The 19,477-nt window shown below is 31.7% G+C and overlaps 2 protein-coding genes across 2 annotated transcripts; both read right to left on the bottom strand.

The window, feature by feature from the left end:
- Positions 1–3,007: 3,007 nt before the first annotated feature.
- Positions 3,008–9,479, bottom strand: LOC21410512 (monooxygenase 1). Its single transcript, XM_024175315.1, has 6 exons — positions 9,400–9,479; positions 9,022–9,168; positions 8,841–8,891; positions 4,661–4,829; positions 3,874–4,102; positions 3,008–3,538 (listed from the first exon to the last, which is right to left on the bottom strand). The coding sequence occupies exons 1-6, from the start codon at positions 9,477–9,479 to the stop codon at positions 3,009–3,011; spliced, it is 1,206 nt and encodes a 401-aa protein (XP_024031083.1). The 3' UTR covers position 3,008.
- A 4,519-nt stretch (positions 9,480–13,998) lies between these two features.
- On the bottom strand, positions 13,999–18,083 carry LOC21410513 (aspartic proteinase Asp1). The gene is made up of 8 exons (XM_010112953.2): positions 17,498–18,083; positions 16,581–16,698; positions 16,069–16,292; positions 15,412–15,639; positions 15,163–15,301; positions 14,636–14,833; positions 14,465–14,537; positions 13,999–14,349 (listed from the first exon to the last, which is right to left on the bottom strand). Exons 1-8 carry the CDS (start codon positions 17,698–17,700, stop codon positions 14,234–14,236), a joined length of 1,299 nt encoding a protein of 432 aa, XP_010111255.1. The 5' UTR covers positions 17,701–18,083; the 3' UTR covers positions 13,999–14,233.
- Positions 18,084–19,477: the final 1,394 nt, after the last annotated feature.

The following is a 19,477-nucleotide window of genomic DNA, read 5'->3' on the forward strand; positions in this document are numbered from 1 at the left end:
TCAAACTCTCTCATATAATTAATTTGTGGGTCATTTGTCAAGTATAAAGACAACTTGATTTTTGAGTCCCTGCAAATTAAAAATTGGGACTCCACAATATTAACACACACACACACACACACACATATATATTGTTAGGAAATTGTATTTTCTAATAATAATTATGGCCACGTATTTATAATAATTATATTAAGTTATTTAATTAATTAAGTTAATTAAGTGATTTAATTAAGAAAAGTTTGATATAGTCTTCTAATTGGGTTTGGGCTAAATGGGTGGATACCCAATATTGACTCAATTAGGTTTAATGAGAGCATAATGGGGCAATATATAAAGAAACTTAGATTATGGTTTCTAATATGTCAAATCATAAGGCAGTTTTCATTCTTCCCCATCTAGAGAGAAAACACCCATTAAGGAACTAAAGAGATTTGACTGAGGAAGGCAATAACCGTCGTGCTCGTGGTCTTAGAGAATTCTACTGGAGATCTAAAGGCTGCATCAATGGAAACATGTCAGAGTTCTAACTTATTTTCTTAGTAATTTAGTGTGATGATTCCTGGAATGTGGAACTAGGATTGAAAGATTCAACAAGTGGTATCAGAACGGTCATCACATTAAATTATTGAGAGAATTTTTATCTCTAATATCTCTGGCTGAATAATATGTTGATTGATTCATATGATTTTTTCTTTATTTACGGAATTTTCAGATATGCTTTATTTTGTTAAGAAAAGCATGTATATAGATAATCATATGAATTCTTGGTGATTGATTTTAATCAAATTTGTTGAATAAATTTGGATTAATTATTATTCACAAAATTGATTTCTGGAAAATTAGAGTTTAAGGAAATTTGGTAAAGGAATTAATTAAAGAATTGTTTTGTTTTTTTTTTTCTCTCGGGTTTTTCTGAAAAAATTAGTTTTCCTTCTTTCTTCTTCTCTTCTTCGGTGGAAGATTGTGGCCGGTGGCAGCCTTGGCCGGCGGCGCTGAGGAAACAAGGGCGCGGCCGTTAATGGGGTAATATATAAGAATAAAAGGCCTACCTGTCGAGAGAGGGGACCGGAGGAGGCAAGCTCTTCATGGACGAGATCGCCGGTGGCTGAGAACTGAGAACCTCCGAAAGGTGAATCTGAGAACTGAGAAGAAAGATAACGGAGAAGAAAGAGAGACCGGCTTTGAGTGAGAACTAGGAAATGAGAATAAAGAGAATGGAGAAGAAAGAGAGAGCGGCGCAGTGTGAGTCTGTAAGAAACTGAAGTCTGAAAATAATGTCAGGCCTTGAGGGAGATGTGAGAGAAGGAAAGGAAATTAGGGATTATTTACCCTACTTGATTCGACTGGGGTAGCCTTCTTCGGGTTCAAGCAAATCCGGTCCGCCACCCGACCCGCACAATGAAGGTTTGGCATATGTACAACCGAAAAATATATAAAAAAAATTCAACACTATATTCGGGTAGGGTTAGGTCAGCTCGGGTGCGTTCGTCGGGTTCGGACTCATTTCTTAACCCTCTAATTGAAATACCCATCATTCCAATGGATGCTCATAAGCGGCCACTAGTATTCTTTACAAATTTAATTGTGGATTTGATCCTATACAGGAACTAACTAATTTTGTCCCTCTAAAGTACTCTTATGCAGTTTAAGATCAATTCTAACCATACTAGCCATTTTATATTTTTAGTCAAAATAATTTACGATTTAGCTTTAAAAAAAAAAAAAAAACTTTTCTCTACTCCAATCAATTAGCTAAATGGTTAACTATTTTAGAAAATGCATTTCACACTAGCTAAATATAGCTAGCATGGAGAGGCTAGCCATTTCATTTTTTTATATTATTTTATTTTTTTAAATGTAATAAATGTAAAGATTCTTTTGTAAATTCAATAAAATTATTTATATTTTAAATTTAATAAATATTAAAATAATTTATATTTAGTTGAAATAGAGAGTATGGTTTGATTCACCAAAAAAAATTACTAATTAAAATAACATTTTTAGCTATTTTAGCTAGAATTTAACTAAAATATTTCAGAGAGTTCCTTTCTTGATGCTTTAAGAATAGATCATGAGCACCCTATGTATCTATTCTTAATGTGGGTGGGGATTAGAGGAGTTTCAGTTAGACTAGGAGGCTAAAGAGTAATTTTTCTCTCTTCTCAATTAGATGTTGGTGCCAATCACAATGCCAAACATAGTAAAAAATGGCCACCACTCAGAAGCGTTCCTAATGGAGTTATGTAATTTCAAATCAATTCAAATCCTATTTTATTTAAATAAAACCATTTCAAAAGATATCTAATTGAAATATTTGAGATTAAATTATCCAAAAATTAAATCCTATTAGTATTATTATTAATTATTTAAAAATAATATTAGAGACACCAACTCAAATCTCAATTTTTATATACCAACTGATGTGACATGTGAGTTGTCACTTTTTCTAAATCTTAATTTAAATTGAATTCCTATAACTACCACAAATAGGATAATTATAGCTATTTATATTTAGTTTGTTATTTTCTTCTTCTTGAAGAAAACGATACTCTTAGCAAAAAACTAAAGGACTACTTGAAACCTTCTATCAGCAAAGTTGATCTCTGATGAGAAAAACTTGATAGATAGAAAACAAGTGCATACAATGTCCAACATAAGATAAAAGTACAAGGTTTGTCATGCTTTTGTACATGTTTATTATTTATGTTATCTAAATAATTATGTATCTTTATTATTTTTTATTTTCTCTTTATTAATTATATGACAATTATTTATTTTTTAGTGGAATGACTTTATAAATAATATTTTTGTCCATTTTGCGTGATCGGATTTCTGGTTTTTTTTTTTTCCCTTTGATCTTATATATACAACTTGAAGTCCTAGAGCACGATAGACATTAATGGTAAGGGATATTAAATTATCAATACAACAAATAAACCATGTATATTCTCATGATACAACTAAGACGACTAACGTAAATTATCAAATATATATATATTGGTGAATTTTTAAAGGTGACCGCAGTCATATTGTGTGTGATGAATTGGATCCGGAAAAAGGACAGTAATCAACGCAAGAAGCAAGAGCTTCCTTATCGTTGATGTAGAGCTAAGCAACAAGCCAGTCAAATAAGTTTGAGCAGACAATCCCACCAGCCTCATCCTCCTTTCCTTAACGTACAAGTCCATTGCTTGTCCCACGTTCTTCCTTATTAATTCATGATTTCTTTCAGAAAAAGTCCTAGCATGGATCTTCTGTGCCAAACATCTAGCAAGGACTACTGCGTCTTCCAAGGCCACGGAGCCGCCTTGTGCTAGAAACGGCCCCATCACGTGCATCGCGTCACCGGCCACGGTCACCGTCCCTTTTCTGAACGTCCCCAGAAGTATTTCCCAAGCCGGTCTATACCATAACTCTTTGAGGGACAGTGAAGTTATGTCACAGTTTTTGATCATTTCTATTATTTCCTTTGGGAAACTGTTGGTTTTCTCTAGAGCCATTTTTTTTAGTAGCTCTGGATCGTTGAAAATCTCTGAATCTGTCCGGCCGTTTTTTTTTTTTTTTTTTTTTTTTTTTTTTTAACATTAGTTTAAAATAAAAACAATAAAAAAACAAAATATTTATGCAAATGTCTGATACTAGTCGTGTTCATAATATTTATTAACATTTGTCAAGCATCCCCTGCAATGTAAAAGGACTAAATACTATTATTTTTTTGTTCCTAATATTACTATTAACAAGAGAGAGATTTGCAAATTATAGCAAATTCTATTTGTGAAAAAATTAAACAGAATCCACCAAGGATTTCTAACCCCAACGTCATTGTTCATTGAAAAAAAATTGGTATAATAGGATAGTACTAAAAGTAGATACCTTTGGGGTAACCTGGTAAAAGTAGGACCAAATAAACAAGGTTTTCTGAGATTGGAGCTCTTCCAAACACAACGTCCTTCCCATGAGTTTTGACAAACTCAGGGGCAAACCCATGGGGGCTTGGATAGTAGGTTAGCCCTCTCATAACACGCGCAGGGAAGACCTTTTTTGGTTTAAGTCTTAGAAATTCCGCCACTGCCGAGTTCTCTCCATCACACCCAATCAAAATCTGTGCAGAAACAAACATTCAACTAATTAGATTTGTAATGATATTTTTTATGTGTGGAATGGAAGAATTATGTTATTCATTAACGTTGTAGATGTCACAATTTATTATGTATCAATACTATTCCATCATAAATATTCACAAGACCATATGCGTTTCAGGTATACCAACTCAAATCTCAAACTCTTGTATATCAACTGATATGATATGTGAGTTGTCATTTTTACATTAATAGAGGTTTAAAATATTACCATATCAATTAATGATAAAATATTACATCTACCTATAAAAAAATGACAATTCACATACCACGTCAATTGAAACACAAAAATTAAGATTTGAGTTGGTGTCATTACTCAATTATAAATATAATGATAATAATATTGACAATAATAATAATAATAATAATAATCATCATAATCATAATAATAATCATAATAATAATAATAATAATCATCATCATAATAATCATAATAATAATCATAATCATAATAATCATCATAATAATAATAATAATAAGAACAACAATAAATATCTGATGCAAGTAAGTTTGCGTGTTACCTTGGCCTTGAGTGTACGTCCATTACGAAACTGAAGAATGGGAAAGTTGGTCAAAGGGTCCAATTCCACGAAGAGTATGTGGCATCCAAGCCGAATGGTGCCACGGGGTAAATCTTGAGCAAGGATGTCAATTAGGTCACTCCTTTTTACACCACGGGCTTCTCCTTTCCTACCCAATCAAGCTTAGAAATGTTACAAGAATGATACATACATCTATGTTCTTTTTTTTGTTCCTCAATCCAAACAAATACAGTTTAATAGAATTTAATATATATATATATATACACACACACACACACACATATACATATATGTGTATGTTACTAAAAAAAAAGAAGCTTACTCTAGTGATAAACTCAAATACTTATAATGTAGGTTTAGAGTTTGAACAAATAAAACTATATCTCCTCTTAAAGGCAAATGTATTAGTTAAAAAGTTCACCCAAACTATAATTCTTCTAATATTTTATCTCTCAATTTTCAAACGTAATATTTGTTCCTCTTAAAGTATGATAAATTAACAAAATCTTATGTTAGAATCTCTAATAGATAGGACACGTATCACACACACAATGATTACTATTAAACAATTTGATGCACAATCTTCTTGATGTCCCTCTTAATATATATTTTTCAAAAGAAATTAATTTCTTTTCTGTTAGTATGATATGAAAGAAAATAAATCATAATAAAGAATTCATGAATTTTTCATTTAATCTTCTAATTAATTTGAAATTGATAAAATTTTAAGAAAATTGAAAATTAATGGGTGCGTTTGGAATTGGTTCCAAAACGTTTTTATTTTTGAAAATGAAAATGAAAACGTTTTTATTTTCATTTTGGAATCATTTCTGAAAATGCGTTTGGTAGTTTTATTCCGAGATTATTTTCAGTTTAAAAAAAACTAAAATTGTGTTTGGTGGTTTAATTTTTAAAAATATGTAATAATATTTAAATTAATAATATATTAAATAAATAATAACCCTTAGTTAATAATTATATAAAAAAATACCCTTAGTTAATACAGTCTAAACCCTAATTTATTGTCACTCTCAATCCGCTTCTCTCTCTCATCTCATCTCGTCGCTCTCTCTCTACCCTCCTTGTCTTCGTCCCACATTCTCTGGTTTCCTCTCTCTCTGCCGTGTCGTGACTAAAGAAGGCACGCGATCTGACTGGATATCTGGGTAGATCCGGTGTCGTTCATCTCGCTCGTCTTAGATTGAGGACGCTGTGGAGAGCCAGTGCCATTGGTGCATCTCGCCGAGTTCGAGATCCGTGAGGATCGACGTTCAATCCTTCACCGGCGTCAACCGTGGATTCTACGAGATCTCCCTCCTCTCTTCTCTTTCCGCCCCCTTTCTCTACTGTTGCCATGTTTGGACAAGACGTTGTCGCTACGACGGACGCAATCATCGTCATCGTTCGCTTCGTCACCATGAGATCGCGGCGGATCCAAGATCTCAGATCCTAGCTCATGTGTGTTCTCTCTTGCTCGTCCCTCGCCGCCATGGATGCAGCTCCGCGTCTGGTTCCGGTTCCATGCGGTGAGAGCATCGGATTTGGGTTTGCTAGATTTTTCCTTGGGTCAAACAAAGTCATGCGTGTTCTAGGTCGATCTGTTGTCGATGAGATCAAATCTGGCCTTTACAGTCTCAGAAGTTTGGAAATGAAAACAAGAAAAATGAAAACGGAAAAAATTCATTTTCAGAAAGATGAGAAAAAAAGAGAAAATGAAAACGGGTGTTTTCAGTTTTGATTTTAGAAAATTTTACACCAAACACGTTTTCTTACGCGTTTTTTCTCAAAAATTGTGAAAAATAAAAACGAGACCGGAAACAAACAGGCCCAATAATTTTTTGAATGTACAGTATATTTTTAAAATATTTTTTGACAAACTAAAAACATTTATATCATATTCAAATAATAAAAATTTGAGTCGGTGATCACGAGATACGTAATTCTTTTTTTAACAGGAATCTCTATGTTTTTTGGTATCTGATCTAAATCTTTTTTTTTTTTTAGAAAATCATCTTTTGTCTTTTTCTTAAATAAATGGTGGATGTGAAAAAAAAAAGTGGTTAAGAATTAGTAATCTTATGAAACAATTAAAGATAATTTTAAAATAATACGGATGTGTAAAAAGTAAATTCAATCATTTAAAAATTATTTAGGGATCTTTGCAGTGGGTGAATTGCATAGTGGAATACACCCGTGGTGAGCGCAGATAGGCATGAGGATGAGAGAGAAAATCTCTCCTTATTACTTTGAGGGTTTAAATTAAGGATCCGTTTAGTTCGTTGATTTAAATTTTTAATTCGAGTTGAGATGTGACTTTATGTGAGAGTTTTTTATTATAGTAAAAAAGTTAGATGTGATTATTTGTGAGAGCTTTTTACTGTAGAAAAACTCGAATTAGAGAAATGAACAGAGCTTAAGTGGTTTGAATTAAAATTTAATTTTGTGAGAAAAATACTGTAATAAAATTTTTTTAAATTTTTTTTTAATAAAAGATAATTCTGTTTGAATTAAAAATTAGTGTGGTTTGAACTCTCAAACTTAAACATGCGCCAAGTATACTGAGAGTGAAAAATTAATTTTTGTAAAGCATATAGTGGCTGGAAGGAGAATACTAATTGATTAAAGAATTACTTAAACAGTTCGTAGAAAAAGGAGAATATTAGAAGACTAGTTACTTAAAGAGCGATTCTCTTTCAAAGCTCTATTAGAAGTGTTGTCACATTCTTCAAGAGGTATTAAATTATTTAGATTTAATGTATTGTTCATAGAGAGTGACTTAGCATCTCGTGCTTATATTAAAAATTATAAAATTTCACTTTGTTACTCGACCGATTAATTTTTACAACATACAGCAGCTCTTGTTGCCTCTTTTTATTATACTCATTTTAGGAATGTTCTCGGCACGTTTGCCATGTTGATAATACTTAAAAGAGAGTATTAGAAATTCATTTATATAACTATTTAAATCTATTTTTTTATAAAATTTTAGTTGAAACGATATTTGCTTTTAATTTTAAACACTAAGTAGTGGAAAAGATTTTATATAATTGTAAATTAAACGAACACGATTTAGTATAAAAAAATAGTGTAAAGATAACTTTTAATGCGATAAAAATTAGACAAAAAATAATTAAGTAGAGATACATTTAAAAAAATATAATAAGAAAACATGCGAAGCAAAGTACTTTTATAAAAGTAATGTGATGGAAAATATAATTTAAAAAATCACAAGTAAAAAATAAAAATGTAAAAAAAAACATTAACAAATTTTAAAAAACGAAAAAAAAAAACAAAACAAAACATTTAAAACTAAAAAAATAAAGATACAAAAAGTAAAGAAAGAAAAAAAAGGAAAGAGGAGGGGCTGCCATGTGGCTCCATAAAAAAGAGCATTAATTCTTTTTAAGTATATATACTAATTGAGCTACGTACTACGCACGTAAAAAATAATTCTATGATTCGATTCTGCATCAAAATCCGTAGCCTTCTTAGAAACTAATTCCATTAGTTAGAATAAGAGAAAAAAATATTTTAAAAAATCACATCGAAAAAAATTAAAGTTATATTAGAATTTTGACAATAAAAAAAATTAAGTAGGGAGATGTTTGAAAAGAATTATTTTTAATCAAAAGAAAATAAGAAAAAGAAAATATTTCAAAAACGATATTGTACAAAAAATAAACTATGAAAGTTATAGAAAAAAAAAAGAGAATAGGCAAAATAAAAGAAGAAAGAAATTTTAAAAAAGGAAGTGATAAAAACAAACTATATAGAAGTCTTTAAGCTAAAGAAAAAAAATAAGAAACCAAAAGTAAAAAGAATCAGAAAAAAAAAAAAAAACAAAAACAAAAAAAATAAAGGAATAAATGAGAATTTGACACGTGGTTAAAGAAAAAGCAATCAATTTGTAAGTTTATAATATTATTGGAGATTTTTAAGATAAGACTTAAAAAATAAAATATTAGTAGATCTCTTATTTTAGCTGTTAATTTTGTATTATAAACCATTTAACCGTTAGTTCTATATTAAGAACTATTATTTTGCATATATATTTTTTTATTAAAATGTGATTTTAATAGGATGTAATAATAAAAAACAGATATATCAGTCGGAGAAGCCACCGTATAAGAACCCCTATATCTCTCTTTCTTTGACTTACGAGGTCGGTCTTACTTCTTGTTTGTTGCTTTCTAGCCATATGTCTCGTGTTCTGTTTTCGAAGATTAAAGATAAATGTAAGCAACTAAAAGGGTCATTAATAATTGAAAAAGAATAAGCAGTATTTAGGTTATAGTTTGCAGAATAATAAGATTTAATGGTCAAAATTATAGAGACAATACCCTTGTTGAAGAACTGCAGTTTGTCTAAGCCTCGATCCGACACCAAGTTGATCAAGTGCGCGCCAACCATTTGTCAAAATGCCAATGGCCGCGCCGGAAGCTCGGAGCCTCTCTGATCTTTCCAAAACTACGCTTTTTATGCCCTTCCTATGTACACATATTTTACATGTAGTAAAAGGAAAAAAAATAATAATAATAACAGCAACGTGATCAAGACTTCTTCAGGTTCACCAGAAAGAAATAAAGATTATAAGTACGTTGTTTATAGTAACAAAATTTTCACTTGACGAACGTTTCATCCTCTTTCCATCACTAAAAACGCGTAACCTTGATCGATTAATTTGTTTTCGCAATTTCGCCGAGGAAAAAGAGAAGTACCTGTGAAGTGCGAGGGCCGTGGCGAGGCCGCAAATGCCGGCACCAACTATCACTATATCTAGCTCTTCGGCAGCATCCATATCTTCATGCAATCCAAAGACTTTTTCTTCTCTTTGATTTGTAGGTTTTGGCTCGACACTGATTTGGTAGATTAAGGTAATTCAAAACTTCTTCGTCTCTACAGTCTAGACAATATGGCATTATATATGCGTGGAAGACAAGCTAGATTGATAAGATAGGAGAACATATTAATTAATATAATGCAATTACGTGGGCTCCGTTCATTTTGCTGATTCGAGTTTAGAATTCGAGTTTTGTTACAGTAAAAAGCTCTTACATAAAATCACATATCAACTCAAATTAAAAACTCGAATCAGCGAACTAAACAGCCCCACGGGTTGTTTTATTTTGAAGTTGTTTCCTACTTGGTCTATCTTATATTTTAATACCCGGTCAACCGTCAGCTTTTCGCATGGCGAGTTTAAGAATTAATTCCGAGAATATTTATACGAACTTTACACCACATTCAATTTGATTTCTGATACAACGACAATCCAAAAGTATTTTGAGGTGGAAATTAATCTAATCCTTGCATTACTCCACACGTCCATTACCCTCACTTTTTGACCTCATGAGGTTGCAATGACCTTTTATCTCATTAATGTGATGCCGAAAGTCAATCTCTCAATGTCTTCCTCATTGAAAAACTTATTGCTCATTCTCCAAATATTTTCGAATTAAAAGAGTTTTTTAGTGCTTATGTTATCCATGACGCCGTTACTACTCACCTACCAAACTTGAGTCTAATCTCTCACTCAAAGCCCTATGATCAATATCATGATCCAAGCAATAATAAATAAATAAATAAATAAATAAATAAATAAAATTTATATTTTTACTGATATGACATTTTTTAAACTGTCTTTCCCTTTAGCCAAAATAAAAAAAAAAAAAAAAAAAAACCTTCATCTTCCATGCCCGAAAATCCATAGTTCTGTTTGTTTCTTAAAGATATCAGAGATGCTATCTCCGTAACTAGTAGCAATATTGTTTGTTACATTCCCCGTTGAGAAAATTCTTTAGCCCACAGCTTAGCAAATTTCGCCTGTTCTCTGTCGTTAGACCCTTTTTTTTTTTTAGCCCATGTACCTTCTTTCATTGGTTCTCTTTTATATATATATATATGATGCATCTTCTTTCGTTGGTTCTTATGTACGAGCACATAATATTGCTTTGATGCTTGGAAAAAAGTCAAGTTTTCACTTAAAAAAAAAAGAAAAGAAATCAATGCACACAGTTTATCCCAAAAAATATCACAAAATCAACATCAAATACAATTTCACAAGATGCAGCAATTTCTCACGAACACGTCCCTAGATCAACGCGGTATGACTCAATGCGTGGTGATTTCCTCATCTATATATTCCACATTTAGAAAAAGTCTCCGTAAGCGCTCTCCCTTGATTCACGTCAGCATCTCTCCATCCATATTGATTTTTACCTTTCAAATATCAAATCTGTGTCGAAAAAGTCTCCGAAAGCAATACCTTTTCTAACTTCACCACTAAAGATTTTAGTGGTGAAGTTAAGAAAAGGTATTGCTTTCGCTACACAAACGTCACCCTCTAGTTGACTTGCAAAGTCATGTTAGGAGTCTATTGAGTCTCACATTATTAAAATATAAACTTAAAATATGAGTTTATAATTATTTAGGTATTCTTTCTTTATAAATTAATTTTTAAGGATGAGTTCTACCTAAAGTTATAACAATTAGTATAAGAGCATGTCCCACCTTTATATTAAGATTCTGGTCGAGTTTCACATTGTTAAAGTATGAACTAACATGTGAGTTTATAACCACTTGGGCACATTTTTCTTACAAGCTAACTTTTGAGGATGAATTCTTGGGAGGGTTATAACAAGTATCCAATCTTTCACATCAAATTGTTTGATTCTCTTCCAATAGAGCTGCAAGTTTAGACCGGGATGACCTGACCCTCTATTCTTTAGGGCCGGACCGGCCCAACTTAAACATCACACTTTTAAAGATTTTTTAAAAAAAATACCTTATAAAATTTCAGACTAGATTAGGCCGATCCTAAACTTTTTAAGTTTAGAGTCAAACTGAATCGACCCTTTTTTTTTTAGGGCCGGACTAACCCGACTTAAAATTTTTTTTTCACCCACTGAGCCCAGACCGAATGACTCAAACTTACACCTCTACCTTCCAACCTTTCTCTCAAAATATAAAATTTCATTTTTTTTTTGGCTCACTCTTGAAGTGGACCCCCCTCCATCCCTCTCTCTGTCTCTCTTTTCTTTTCCTTCCACCTTTTTTTTTTTTTCCTTTTTTTGAAGCAACCCTCTTTTCTTTTTAAGGTGACGTTAACTGGTTTTTAGTTTATAAATCACGCGAAAGGTCTTTTATTTTTTCCTAATCATATATAAAAGATATTGATACAAGCAATAATCTACCTGGGACATCACTAATAAATACTGTGTATAAAGTATATATATAATAATCTGTGGTATAAAACTATGAAAAATGAAAAAGTGAACAATTAAACTGCTGATCATAAAATAAAGTTGTCTCTCACGGCTGATTATTATTATTATTATTATTTGGGTTAGTTACGTCAGTATACTAGTTTTAGTCTTTTTGCAATTTATTCCAATCATTTTGAGAAAAAGGAAAGATCGCTTAAATTTGAAAAACTTATTTTAATTTCATACCCCACACACTATGTAGTAGACCAAAATCAATATAAGAAGAAAAGGACAAATATCCATTTACAAAAACCAAATTTATTTATGAAAGTATCTTTTTGTTGAAGAAACATTTGAAATTCATAAGATCATGATTTTTTTAAAATTATGTTTTGTTTTAGCATTTCTAGAATCAAATATTTTTCATAACCATTTAGTTTTTTTTTTTCTTTTTAATTACTTTTTTTCACACGATAAAAAGTGTGGGGAATAAATTTTAAAAGAAAATAAAATAAAACTAGAAGGCGCAATCAGGTAATTTAGGTTATTAACCCCTTCTGCTTTGCTAGAATATGCCACGTTATAATCAAGGGTGGAGCTGCTTTAGGCTCAGAGTGGGCAGCTGCCCTCCTAGGCCTAAGGGCTCCTCTTAGAATTTGGCCCCGTCTTAAAATTTTTGACATTTTTCTTTTGTTTTCCCCTTTAAATTTTCTAATTATCACCATTGCACATGTTTTTTTAAAAGAAATTTTAATTATACTTTTCATTTTGACTCTTAAATATAGTATTATCCAAACTTAATATCTCAAATAAATAAAAAATCATCTATACTACTACATAAATTCATAAGAATCTAAGCTTTAAACATTAAATTTAACTACATTACAATTTAGTCTAAACAAAATTACAAATAGGTAAAATAAGGTAAAAAAATTATTTCCTTATAAGTTCAGTTAAACATTTTGGTTTAGTTCACGCATTCCCAAGTTCAGCCTCTAGGCTACAACGAGCGTAAGAAACACCTACCTAAAACTTCTACATTGTATCACTATCACTCATTAGTAGGGCTAGCAATCCGGATAGTGACACCATAAGACGACTCAAAACCTGCTTGAAGTTAGCGAGTTTGAGTTTACTATAAATGAGTTTGAATTTTTATCGGGTTGACACGATTAATACGATTAATAAATGGGTTGGGCAAGGGTCTCTTAACATGAATTGACATGAATTGACACGATTAACTATATGTGTCATCTGCAATATAAAAATATGTGATATAACATGAAAGTTTCTATGACATATTAAATATAAATAATGTGAATTTTGATATTTGTAGCTAAAATTCATTTATTTTTCTTAAAGGAAAAGATAAATTGAATAATAAAAACGTTAAACATGTCTTGACCGTATTAAATAAGTCATTATTATATTAGTTATTTATTCAATATATTAATTTAAACGGGTTATACGGGTTGACACGATTAATACGATTAATAAATAGGTCGTGTTTGGGTTGATGTTTTCTGACATGATTAATAAACGAGTTGACACAAATACGACACACTAACACGAATTGCCACCCTTACTCATTAGGACCATACTAAAGCCTGCTTTACCATCCACAAAAGAAGCATCAAAGAAGAGAATAGAGCACTCGCCGCGGTTAGGAGGCGTTAGCGTTTATGCCATTAGGAATAAATATAACAATGTTTTTTAGATATTTGGACTATTAATACAAATTTATTTGTTTCATATATCTATATAATGTCATCATTACGTTCATATTAATTGAATGTATGATAAGCAGATTAAAAGTCTGTGACTGTCATTCTAAGTCAAAAGAGTATTAATCAAGAATAAATAATAAAAATTTAGACCCGTACATTTTAAAGATAAGTTCAACAATTTTTTTTAAAAGATAAGTTGACTAATTTTCTCAATTATAAAAGTTTAGAGGGGAAAAAGGCCCGAAATCCTGTAATTTAATCTACACCAACCTAATTGGTTAGCAAAAAAAGAATATTAGAAGGAAATAGTTCATTAACGTAAATATATACATATACATATATACATATACATATATATATATATATATATATATACGTTTTTCCGGGCCAATCATATTACCGTAAATTGGGGATATGTTACACAATTCCAGTTTGTATAAAGTTATCAACAACACAATTACAAAGCAACCTCCAAATAAATGAGAGTCTATAGAGAAACTGTGGCCACCTATATAGACACATACACGTATACACAAATGAGAGTGTTATAAATATTATTTCTTTTGGGGGATACTTTATAACCACTTTGTGTTGAGTAGAAAGGGATCGAACATACTAAATCACCATCCGATGCTGAAACTACTTGTTTTGGGAAGCTTATCACAATTTGCAGAAGCCCATCCAATCATCTGCTTCTCGTTATCATAGATCACCATCTTATCTTGCATTGATATGTCTATGGAAATGACGAGAGAGCAAACTTTTAGAGCGGAAGATCAATTGGGTGCTGAAATATTGTATCTATCTCAACTTCAAGGCCAGTCTAAATCACATATACATAGAAAACTTACCTCCAATTATGTTAGAATTTTGAAGCCCGATTTCAGAGCCATTTAGAATTCCCAAGCAAACATTCCCCTTAGACTGAAAGAATCACATTTGTTAGTGTTGTATAACACTAGAGTGATATTTATAGAATAAACATGGAACTTAGAAGACGTAACATCGTTTGTGAGACTTACTGATACTATTAGATAAGCTTCAGGGGGTAATTCATAAGTTTTAGTTTTGCCACCAGTTGTGAAGTCCAGTGCTAAGGGCTTGAAGTATTTTCTGACATCGCTTACCCTTTTAAATGGCCTTTTACCTTTCCAACATAGTGGTAGGGTTTGGTCATCTGTGGCTTCTCTTAAAACCTTTCTAGGTAATTCTCTTTTGATCTGCAATATCATCAATGGAAGAAATAAAACTCATTCAAGTTAGAAAGGTGATCACACTATTAGATTAATAATGGAAAATCATAAGAACTTGTCAACTCCAGGACTTGGAAATAAGTTCTCTCTCCAAGAAAATGGAAGAATTTTACCAATAGAAGCTACCTTTATTATTATTATTATTATTATTATTATTATTAATAAAGTAATAGAAGCTACCTTAGGAGACTGAAAATGGAATTGTTCTTTCTTAATGTGCTTATTGAAGCTAAAAATTTTGAGACATACTTTCCCCCCCCAGGATTCTGCAAATGGTGAATGTGCTTTTTACTCACCAAAAATGTCAAAGTTTGGTAAGCTTGAGAAGTTAGATAAGTGTAAGAGCTCCCGCTGTCAAAGACCGTAAGTAGGTTTTTCAAACCAGTTGGCTTTCCATCAAATCTGAGTTCCGCAGATCCTGGTGAGTAATGTTTTCTGGTATAATGAACAGGAACAACATTGTTATAGGAATTGTCAAGTAAGAAATTTGAACTAAAACAGAGATACCATGCCTTGAATAACAGTGTTCGGGAAGGATTAATTACAAGTAATCACTGGACATTGGTGTCCAATCCACTCGTGAGGAATCATAAACGTTATCCCCAAAGAAGAGAAATCCTCCACCCCGCCCGCTTAAACAGTGGCCAACAACGTTTCGCATCAAACCTTGGCTATGAAGTTGTGACACAATGCTGGTTTTTCCCCTCCCGAGGCCAAGTACTCCGTCTAAGGGGAGCGGGTGAGATGAACCGGGAACTTGATCGTATCCACATCTGAAGAAAAGTGAATCATATGAACTTAGGATCCAAAAGCAAGCACTGAAACAAACTTCAATGACACAGGGCTTGTTTGCTTTTTGAAAGAACATTCTCTACATGAAGTGAACTATTCACAAATGAGGTTAAACATGAACCACTTCAAATTAGCATCGTCAAAAACTGAATAGCAAAAACATCAATAACTTTTCACTGTATTCTCTCAAGATATTATTTTATCTGTTTCTGGACCATTCTCTATAAAAAAAAGCTTGGTGTTTTTCGTAATAATGATGTGCAACCACTGAGCTTCGATTGAAAGGAATGATACGGGATACTTCTGCGATTACCAATTATTCCAAAAGCTTAAACTGATAGGACGGGACCAAACCCAATAACTATTTTCCAGTAAGAAACACAGAGATATCAAGGAGAAACATAACACACCCGAGGGCAAGACGAGGTTTAAGTTGGTCTCCTTTTGTGGAGTTGAAGTAGAAGGCATCCTTAACAAGTACACCGAGTGAGGAACCACCATCTGCATACTCAACCTCATAGTCACATTGCTCCGGGTTATCACATTTGGGAGTACCAGGTAAGTGTAAGGCTATGCAGAGGGGATCTCTACATCCAACCAAGTCATTGCTCGGTCGGTAAAGTGGATGAGGCGTCTGTGAAAAAAAAAAAAAAAAAAAAAAAAAAAAAAAAAAATAAAATAGAACATAATATGAAATCCGGGACAAGATGATCTCGAAAAGAAGATGAGAAATCCTTGCAAGAGTAAATTGGTAGAGGGTGTTGATGAAACAAAGTTTGTTGGAATCATAGTGAGACCAGAAAAGACTTGTGTAATTCATTCACTAATTGCAATTGATTACTGCATAAAGAACTCTCTCTCCATGTGTAAATAAGAAAAGGAAATTAAAAAAAAAAAAAAAAGACTTGTTATTGTGATTTACCTCAGTACACTGGACACAGGGAGCGTCACATTGGAGCCATGTAAGATCACTGCCAGTGTCAGGATCAAGGAAGTACGGCTTTGGTGGCTGACCAATATTGAGGGTAACATTATAAAAGCTGGGATATAGAGTTTATTGTCAGTTTCCAAGTTGTGAATTGTACATGAAATATATCAAAGTAATGAAATATCTGGAGGAGGGAATCTTAAACCATGACATGATCCAACACAAGAAAGGTGAAAATTGAAATGAAAAGGAAAAGAAACCATTATTCATTTCCCTTCGTTTTCTAAAAATAATTGACCACATCTTTGAAAAATCTGCATCAAGATACCCAATTGCTGATTTTACTTTTGAAACATTTGTGACAGAGGAGAATGGCATCCTGGAATGCAGATCCTCTATTCAATGAGACCGTGATAATTACCTTGAATTTATAAAAGTTGTATGAATTTTTTAAAGGCGTTCATATAAAATAGATGTCATGTTAGGCACCATACATTACACTACATGACAAGTCTGCGTGAATGACTAAATACGAACCCTTTGTATCAAAATTATCAAGTTCAGTTGACAGTTTCCTAAAATTCTGAGTAACTAATTAAGGATAATATGCAAAACTTGATTCAAGACAGAAAATACTATAGATTAAATATAAATGCCCTTCTATTTAATAATGAGGCAATGTCCAGAAAACACTACACAATAATAATATTTAAAAAAAAGAAAAAAGAAAAAAAGAAGCCTGTTTCCCATTTGCCATTCTATTTACTTTTTCAAGACGACAAAAAGTTAACAGAGCTACGCCAATTTCCAAGAAAACGGAAAACAGAAGAAGAACCTATTAACTTTGTCAGCTTAAGCTTAAGATTTTGGCCCTTTTTTTTTTTTTTTTTGGTCGACCGGAAAAAACGTACCCAATAGGATATACATTCCCGTGGATGGGGAAAACGACAGAAGACCCTACTCGATTCAGCTCAAACGACGACGTCCCTGGAACTGGATGCGTCGATTTTCTTCTATGCCGATTCTCCAAAAATGCAGCCGATGAGATTGTCGTACACAAACCCATGAACAATACCAACGCCCATAACCACAAACCCACCTTAACTCTCTTCATCTTTTTGTACTAACACGCACTCTTATCTCAGTCCAACTATGGATAAGAGAACCAATCAAAGGAATTTGGTCAATATTTGCTTGTTTTGTCGTTTCTTTGAGTTAGCCCACCAACTGTTCGATAAAATGACTGAATGAAAGACGAGTCAAATAGTCCATCGTTTTTGGCGGTTATAAAATGGGTATAGCGTGGAATTTCCGAAAGGGTATTTTTTTTTTCCTTGCCGATCAAGGATTCATGGGCATCGCTTGTTTTGTTTGTCTTAATTTCTGCTAATTACCTTTCTTTACTCAAGTGGGTTTATCAAAGAATTTTTCTTCTAATGTTAGAGAGAGAGGCATTCTTTTATTCCCTTCCTTTCTTGAGGATGGAGATTTGCGTACTATTACAAGGAAATTAAGAAAGCAAAATTGAAAAAAAAAAAAAAAAAAAAGAGCAGACTTTGCTAGCAATTGTTGTCTACAAAATGATAGTGATGGCAACTTCCTGGAACTTTCATTGCGAATAGAAAATGCAAATGTACGGATCCGAAAGGCCACCTGAAAGAAATTTTACTCTTTTTTTTTTTTTTTTTTTTTTTTTTTTTTTTTTTTTTAAGTTGAAATTTGAAAAGAACCCACGTTGGAAAGAACAATGTTACTTGTCCCCAAGGGACTATACAACATTTTTTTCGTTAGAAAACAACCTTAAAAGTTAAAACCCACAGCAAAAGAAAAGGACAAAAGATCACTGTTAAAGAGAGATCACGGAGTAAGGTGGAAGAAATCAGAGAGGCAATATTATAATCGGTATAGCTTCATCGCCGAGTACTTGCTTTTCTTTTCAAAGGAGGACTTTTGAAGAAGCGGGGGAAAAAAAAAAAAAAAATTCAACACAACCCATAAAAAGGTGTCCTTTCTATTGTTAAATTTTCATCAACCTATGGATTCAAACAATCTACACTTTTTAAGCTTTAAAAAACTATTTTATCTTTTAAAAAATTTATTAACAAATAATTTAAATAGATAATTTTATAATTTTATAAATAATTATTATCCATCATTTTAACTTTTTCTCTATTTTACCGAATAACATAAAAGATTACTATAATCACTTCTATTCTTCCAACTCTCTATTCCCCCAACTAAATGGAGCTTTAAAGTTTTTTATTTTCTTTAATTGCAAAAGTTTCTCTTAAATTATAACCCTTATAACACTTTATCTTTCAATTTTTAAAGTGTAATATATGTTTCCTCATAGTATGAAATGTTAACCAAAAAAATTCCCTCAATTAGAATTTCTAATAGAAACGATAGTTGTCACACATATATTGATTGTTTTGAAATAATTTACTGTATTACTATTCTACCTATCACTTTTAAATTTACATGTTTATAAACATGTTTTAATTTTCATTTAATATGACTATAAACAAAGCAAAACAATAAAACAAAATTTTTATCTAACTCTTCTTGTTAATTAATTAATTGAAACTCTTTTAGAAAAAAAAAGTAATAAAAAATTTTATCTTGCTCTTCTTGTTAATTAATTAATTGAAACTCTTTTAGGAAAAAAAGTAATTAAAACTAACAATTTTTAAATTCACAATATATATTTTTAAGTTAACTAATAGTATATTTTGAATAACATTTTTCAAAACACCAACATTCTAAAAAGAAAATCTACATATATAGTATATACTACATGTAAAGTAAAATTAAAAAATATTTTTTTGAGATTTAATATATTTTTAAGATTATTCTTAAGAATAGATAGAATTATCAAAACACCCTTGAAT

Source organism: Morus notabilis, unplaced genomic scaffold (assembly GCF_000414095.1).
Source record: "Morus notabilis unplaced genomic scaffold, ASM41409v2 Scaffold78, whole genome shotgun sequence".
Classification (NCBI taxonomy): Eukaryota; Viridiplantae; Streptophyta; class Magnoliopsida; order Rosales; family Moraceae; genus Morus; species Morus notabilis.

Bases quoted from the DNA above. Each gene is read 5' to 3' on its own strand.
- LOC21410512 (XM_024175315.1), bottom strand. From the start codon at position 9,479: ATGGATGCTGCCGAAGAGCTAGATATAGTGATAGTTGGTGCCGGCATT. The intron at 4,103-4,660 runs GTAACACGCAAA...GTTTCTGCACAG, and splicing joins GACGTACACTCAAGGCCAAG to ATTTTGATTGGGTGTGATGG. The intron at 3,539-3,873 runs GTATCTACTTTT...ACGGCCGGACAG, and splicing joins TTTACCAGGTTACCCCAAAG to ATTCAGAGATTTTCAACGAT.
- LOC21410513 (XM_010112953.2), bottom strand. From the start codon at position 17,700: ATGAAGAGAGTTAAGGTGGGTTTGTGGTTATGGGCGTTGGTATTGTTC. The intron at 16,699-17,497 runs GTACGTTTTTTC...TCTATATCCCAG, and splicing joins GGGAATGTATATCCTATTGG to CTTTTATAATGTTACCCTCA. The intron at 15,302-15,411 runs GTAATTAATCCT...TCATTATACCAG, and splicing joins CCAATGTCCAGTGATTACTT to AAAACATTACTCACCAGGAT.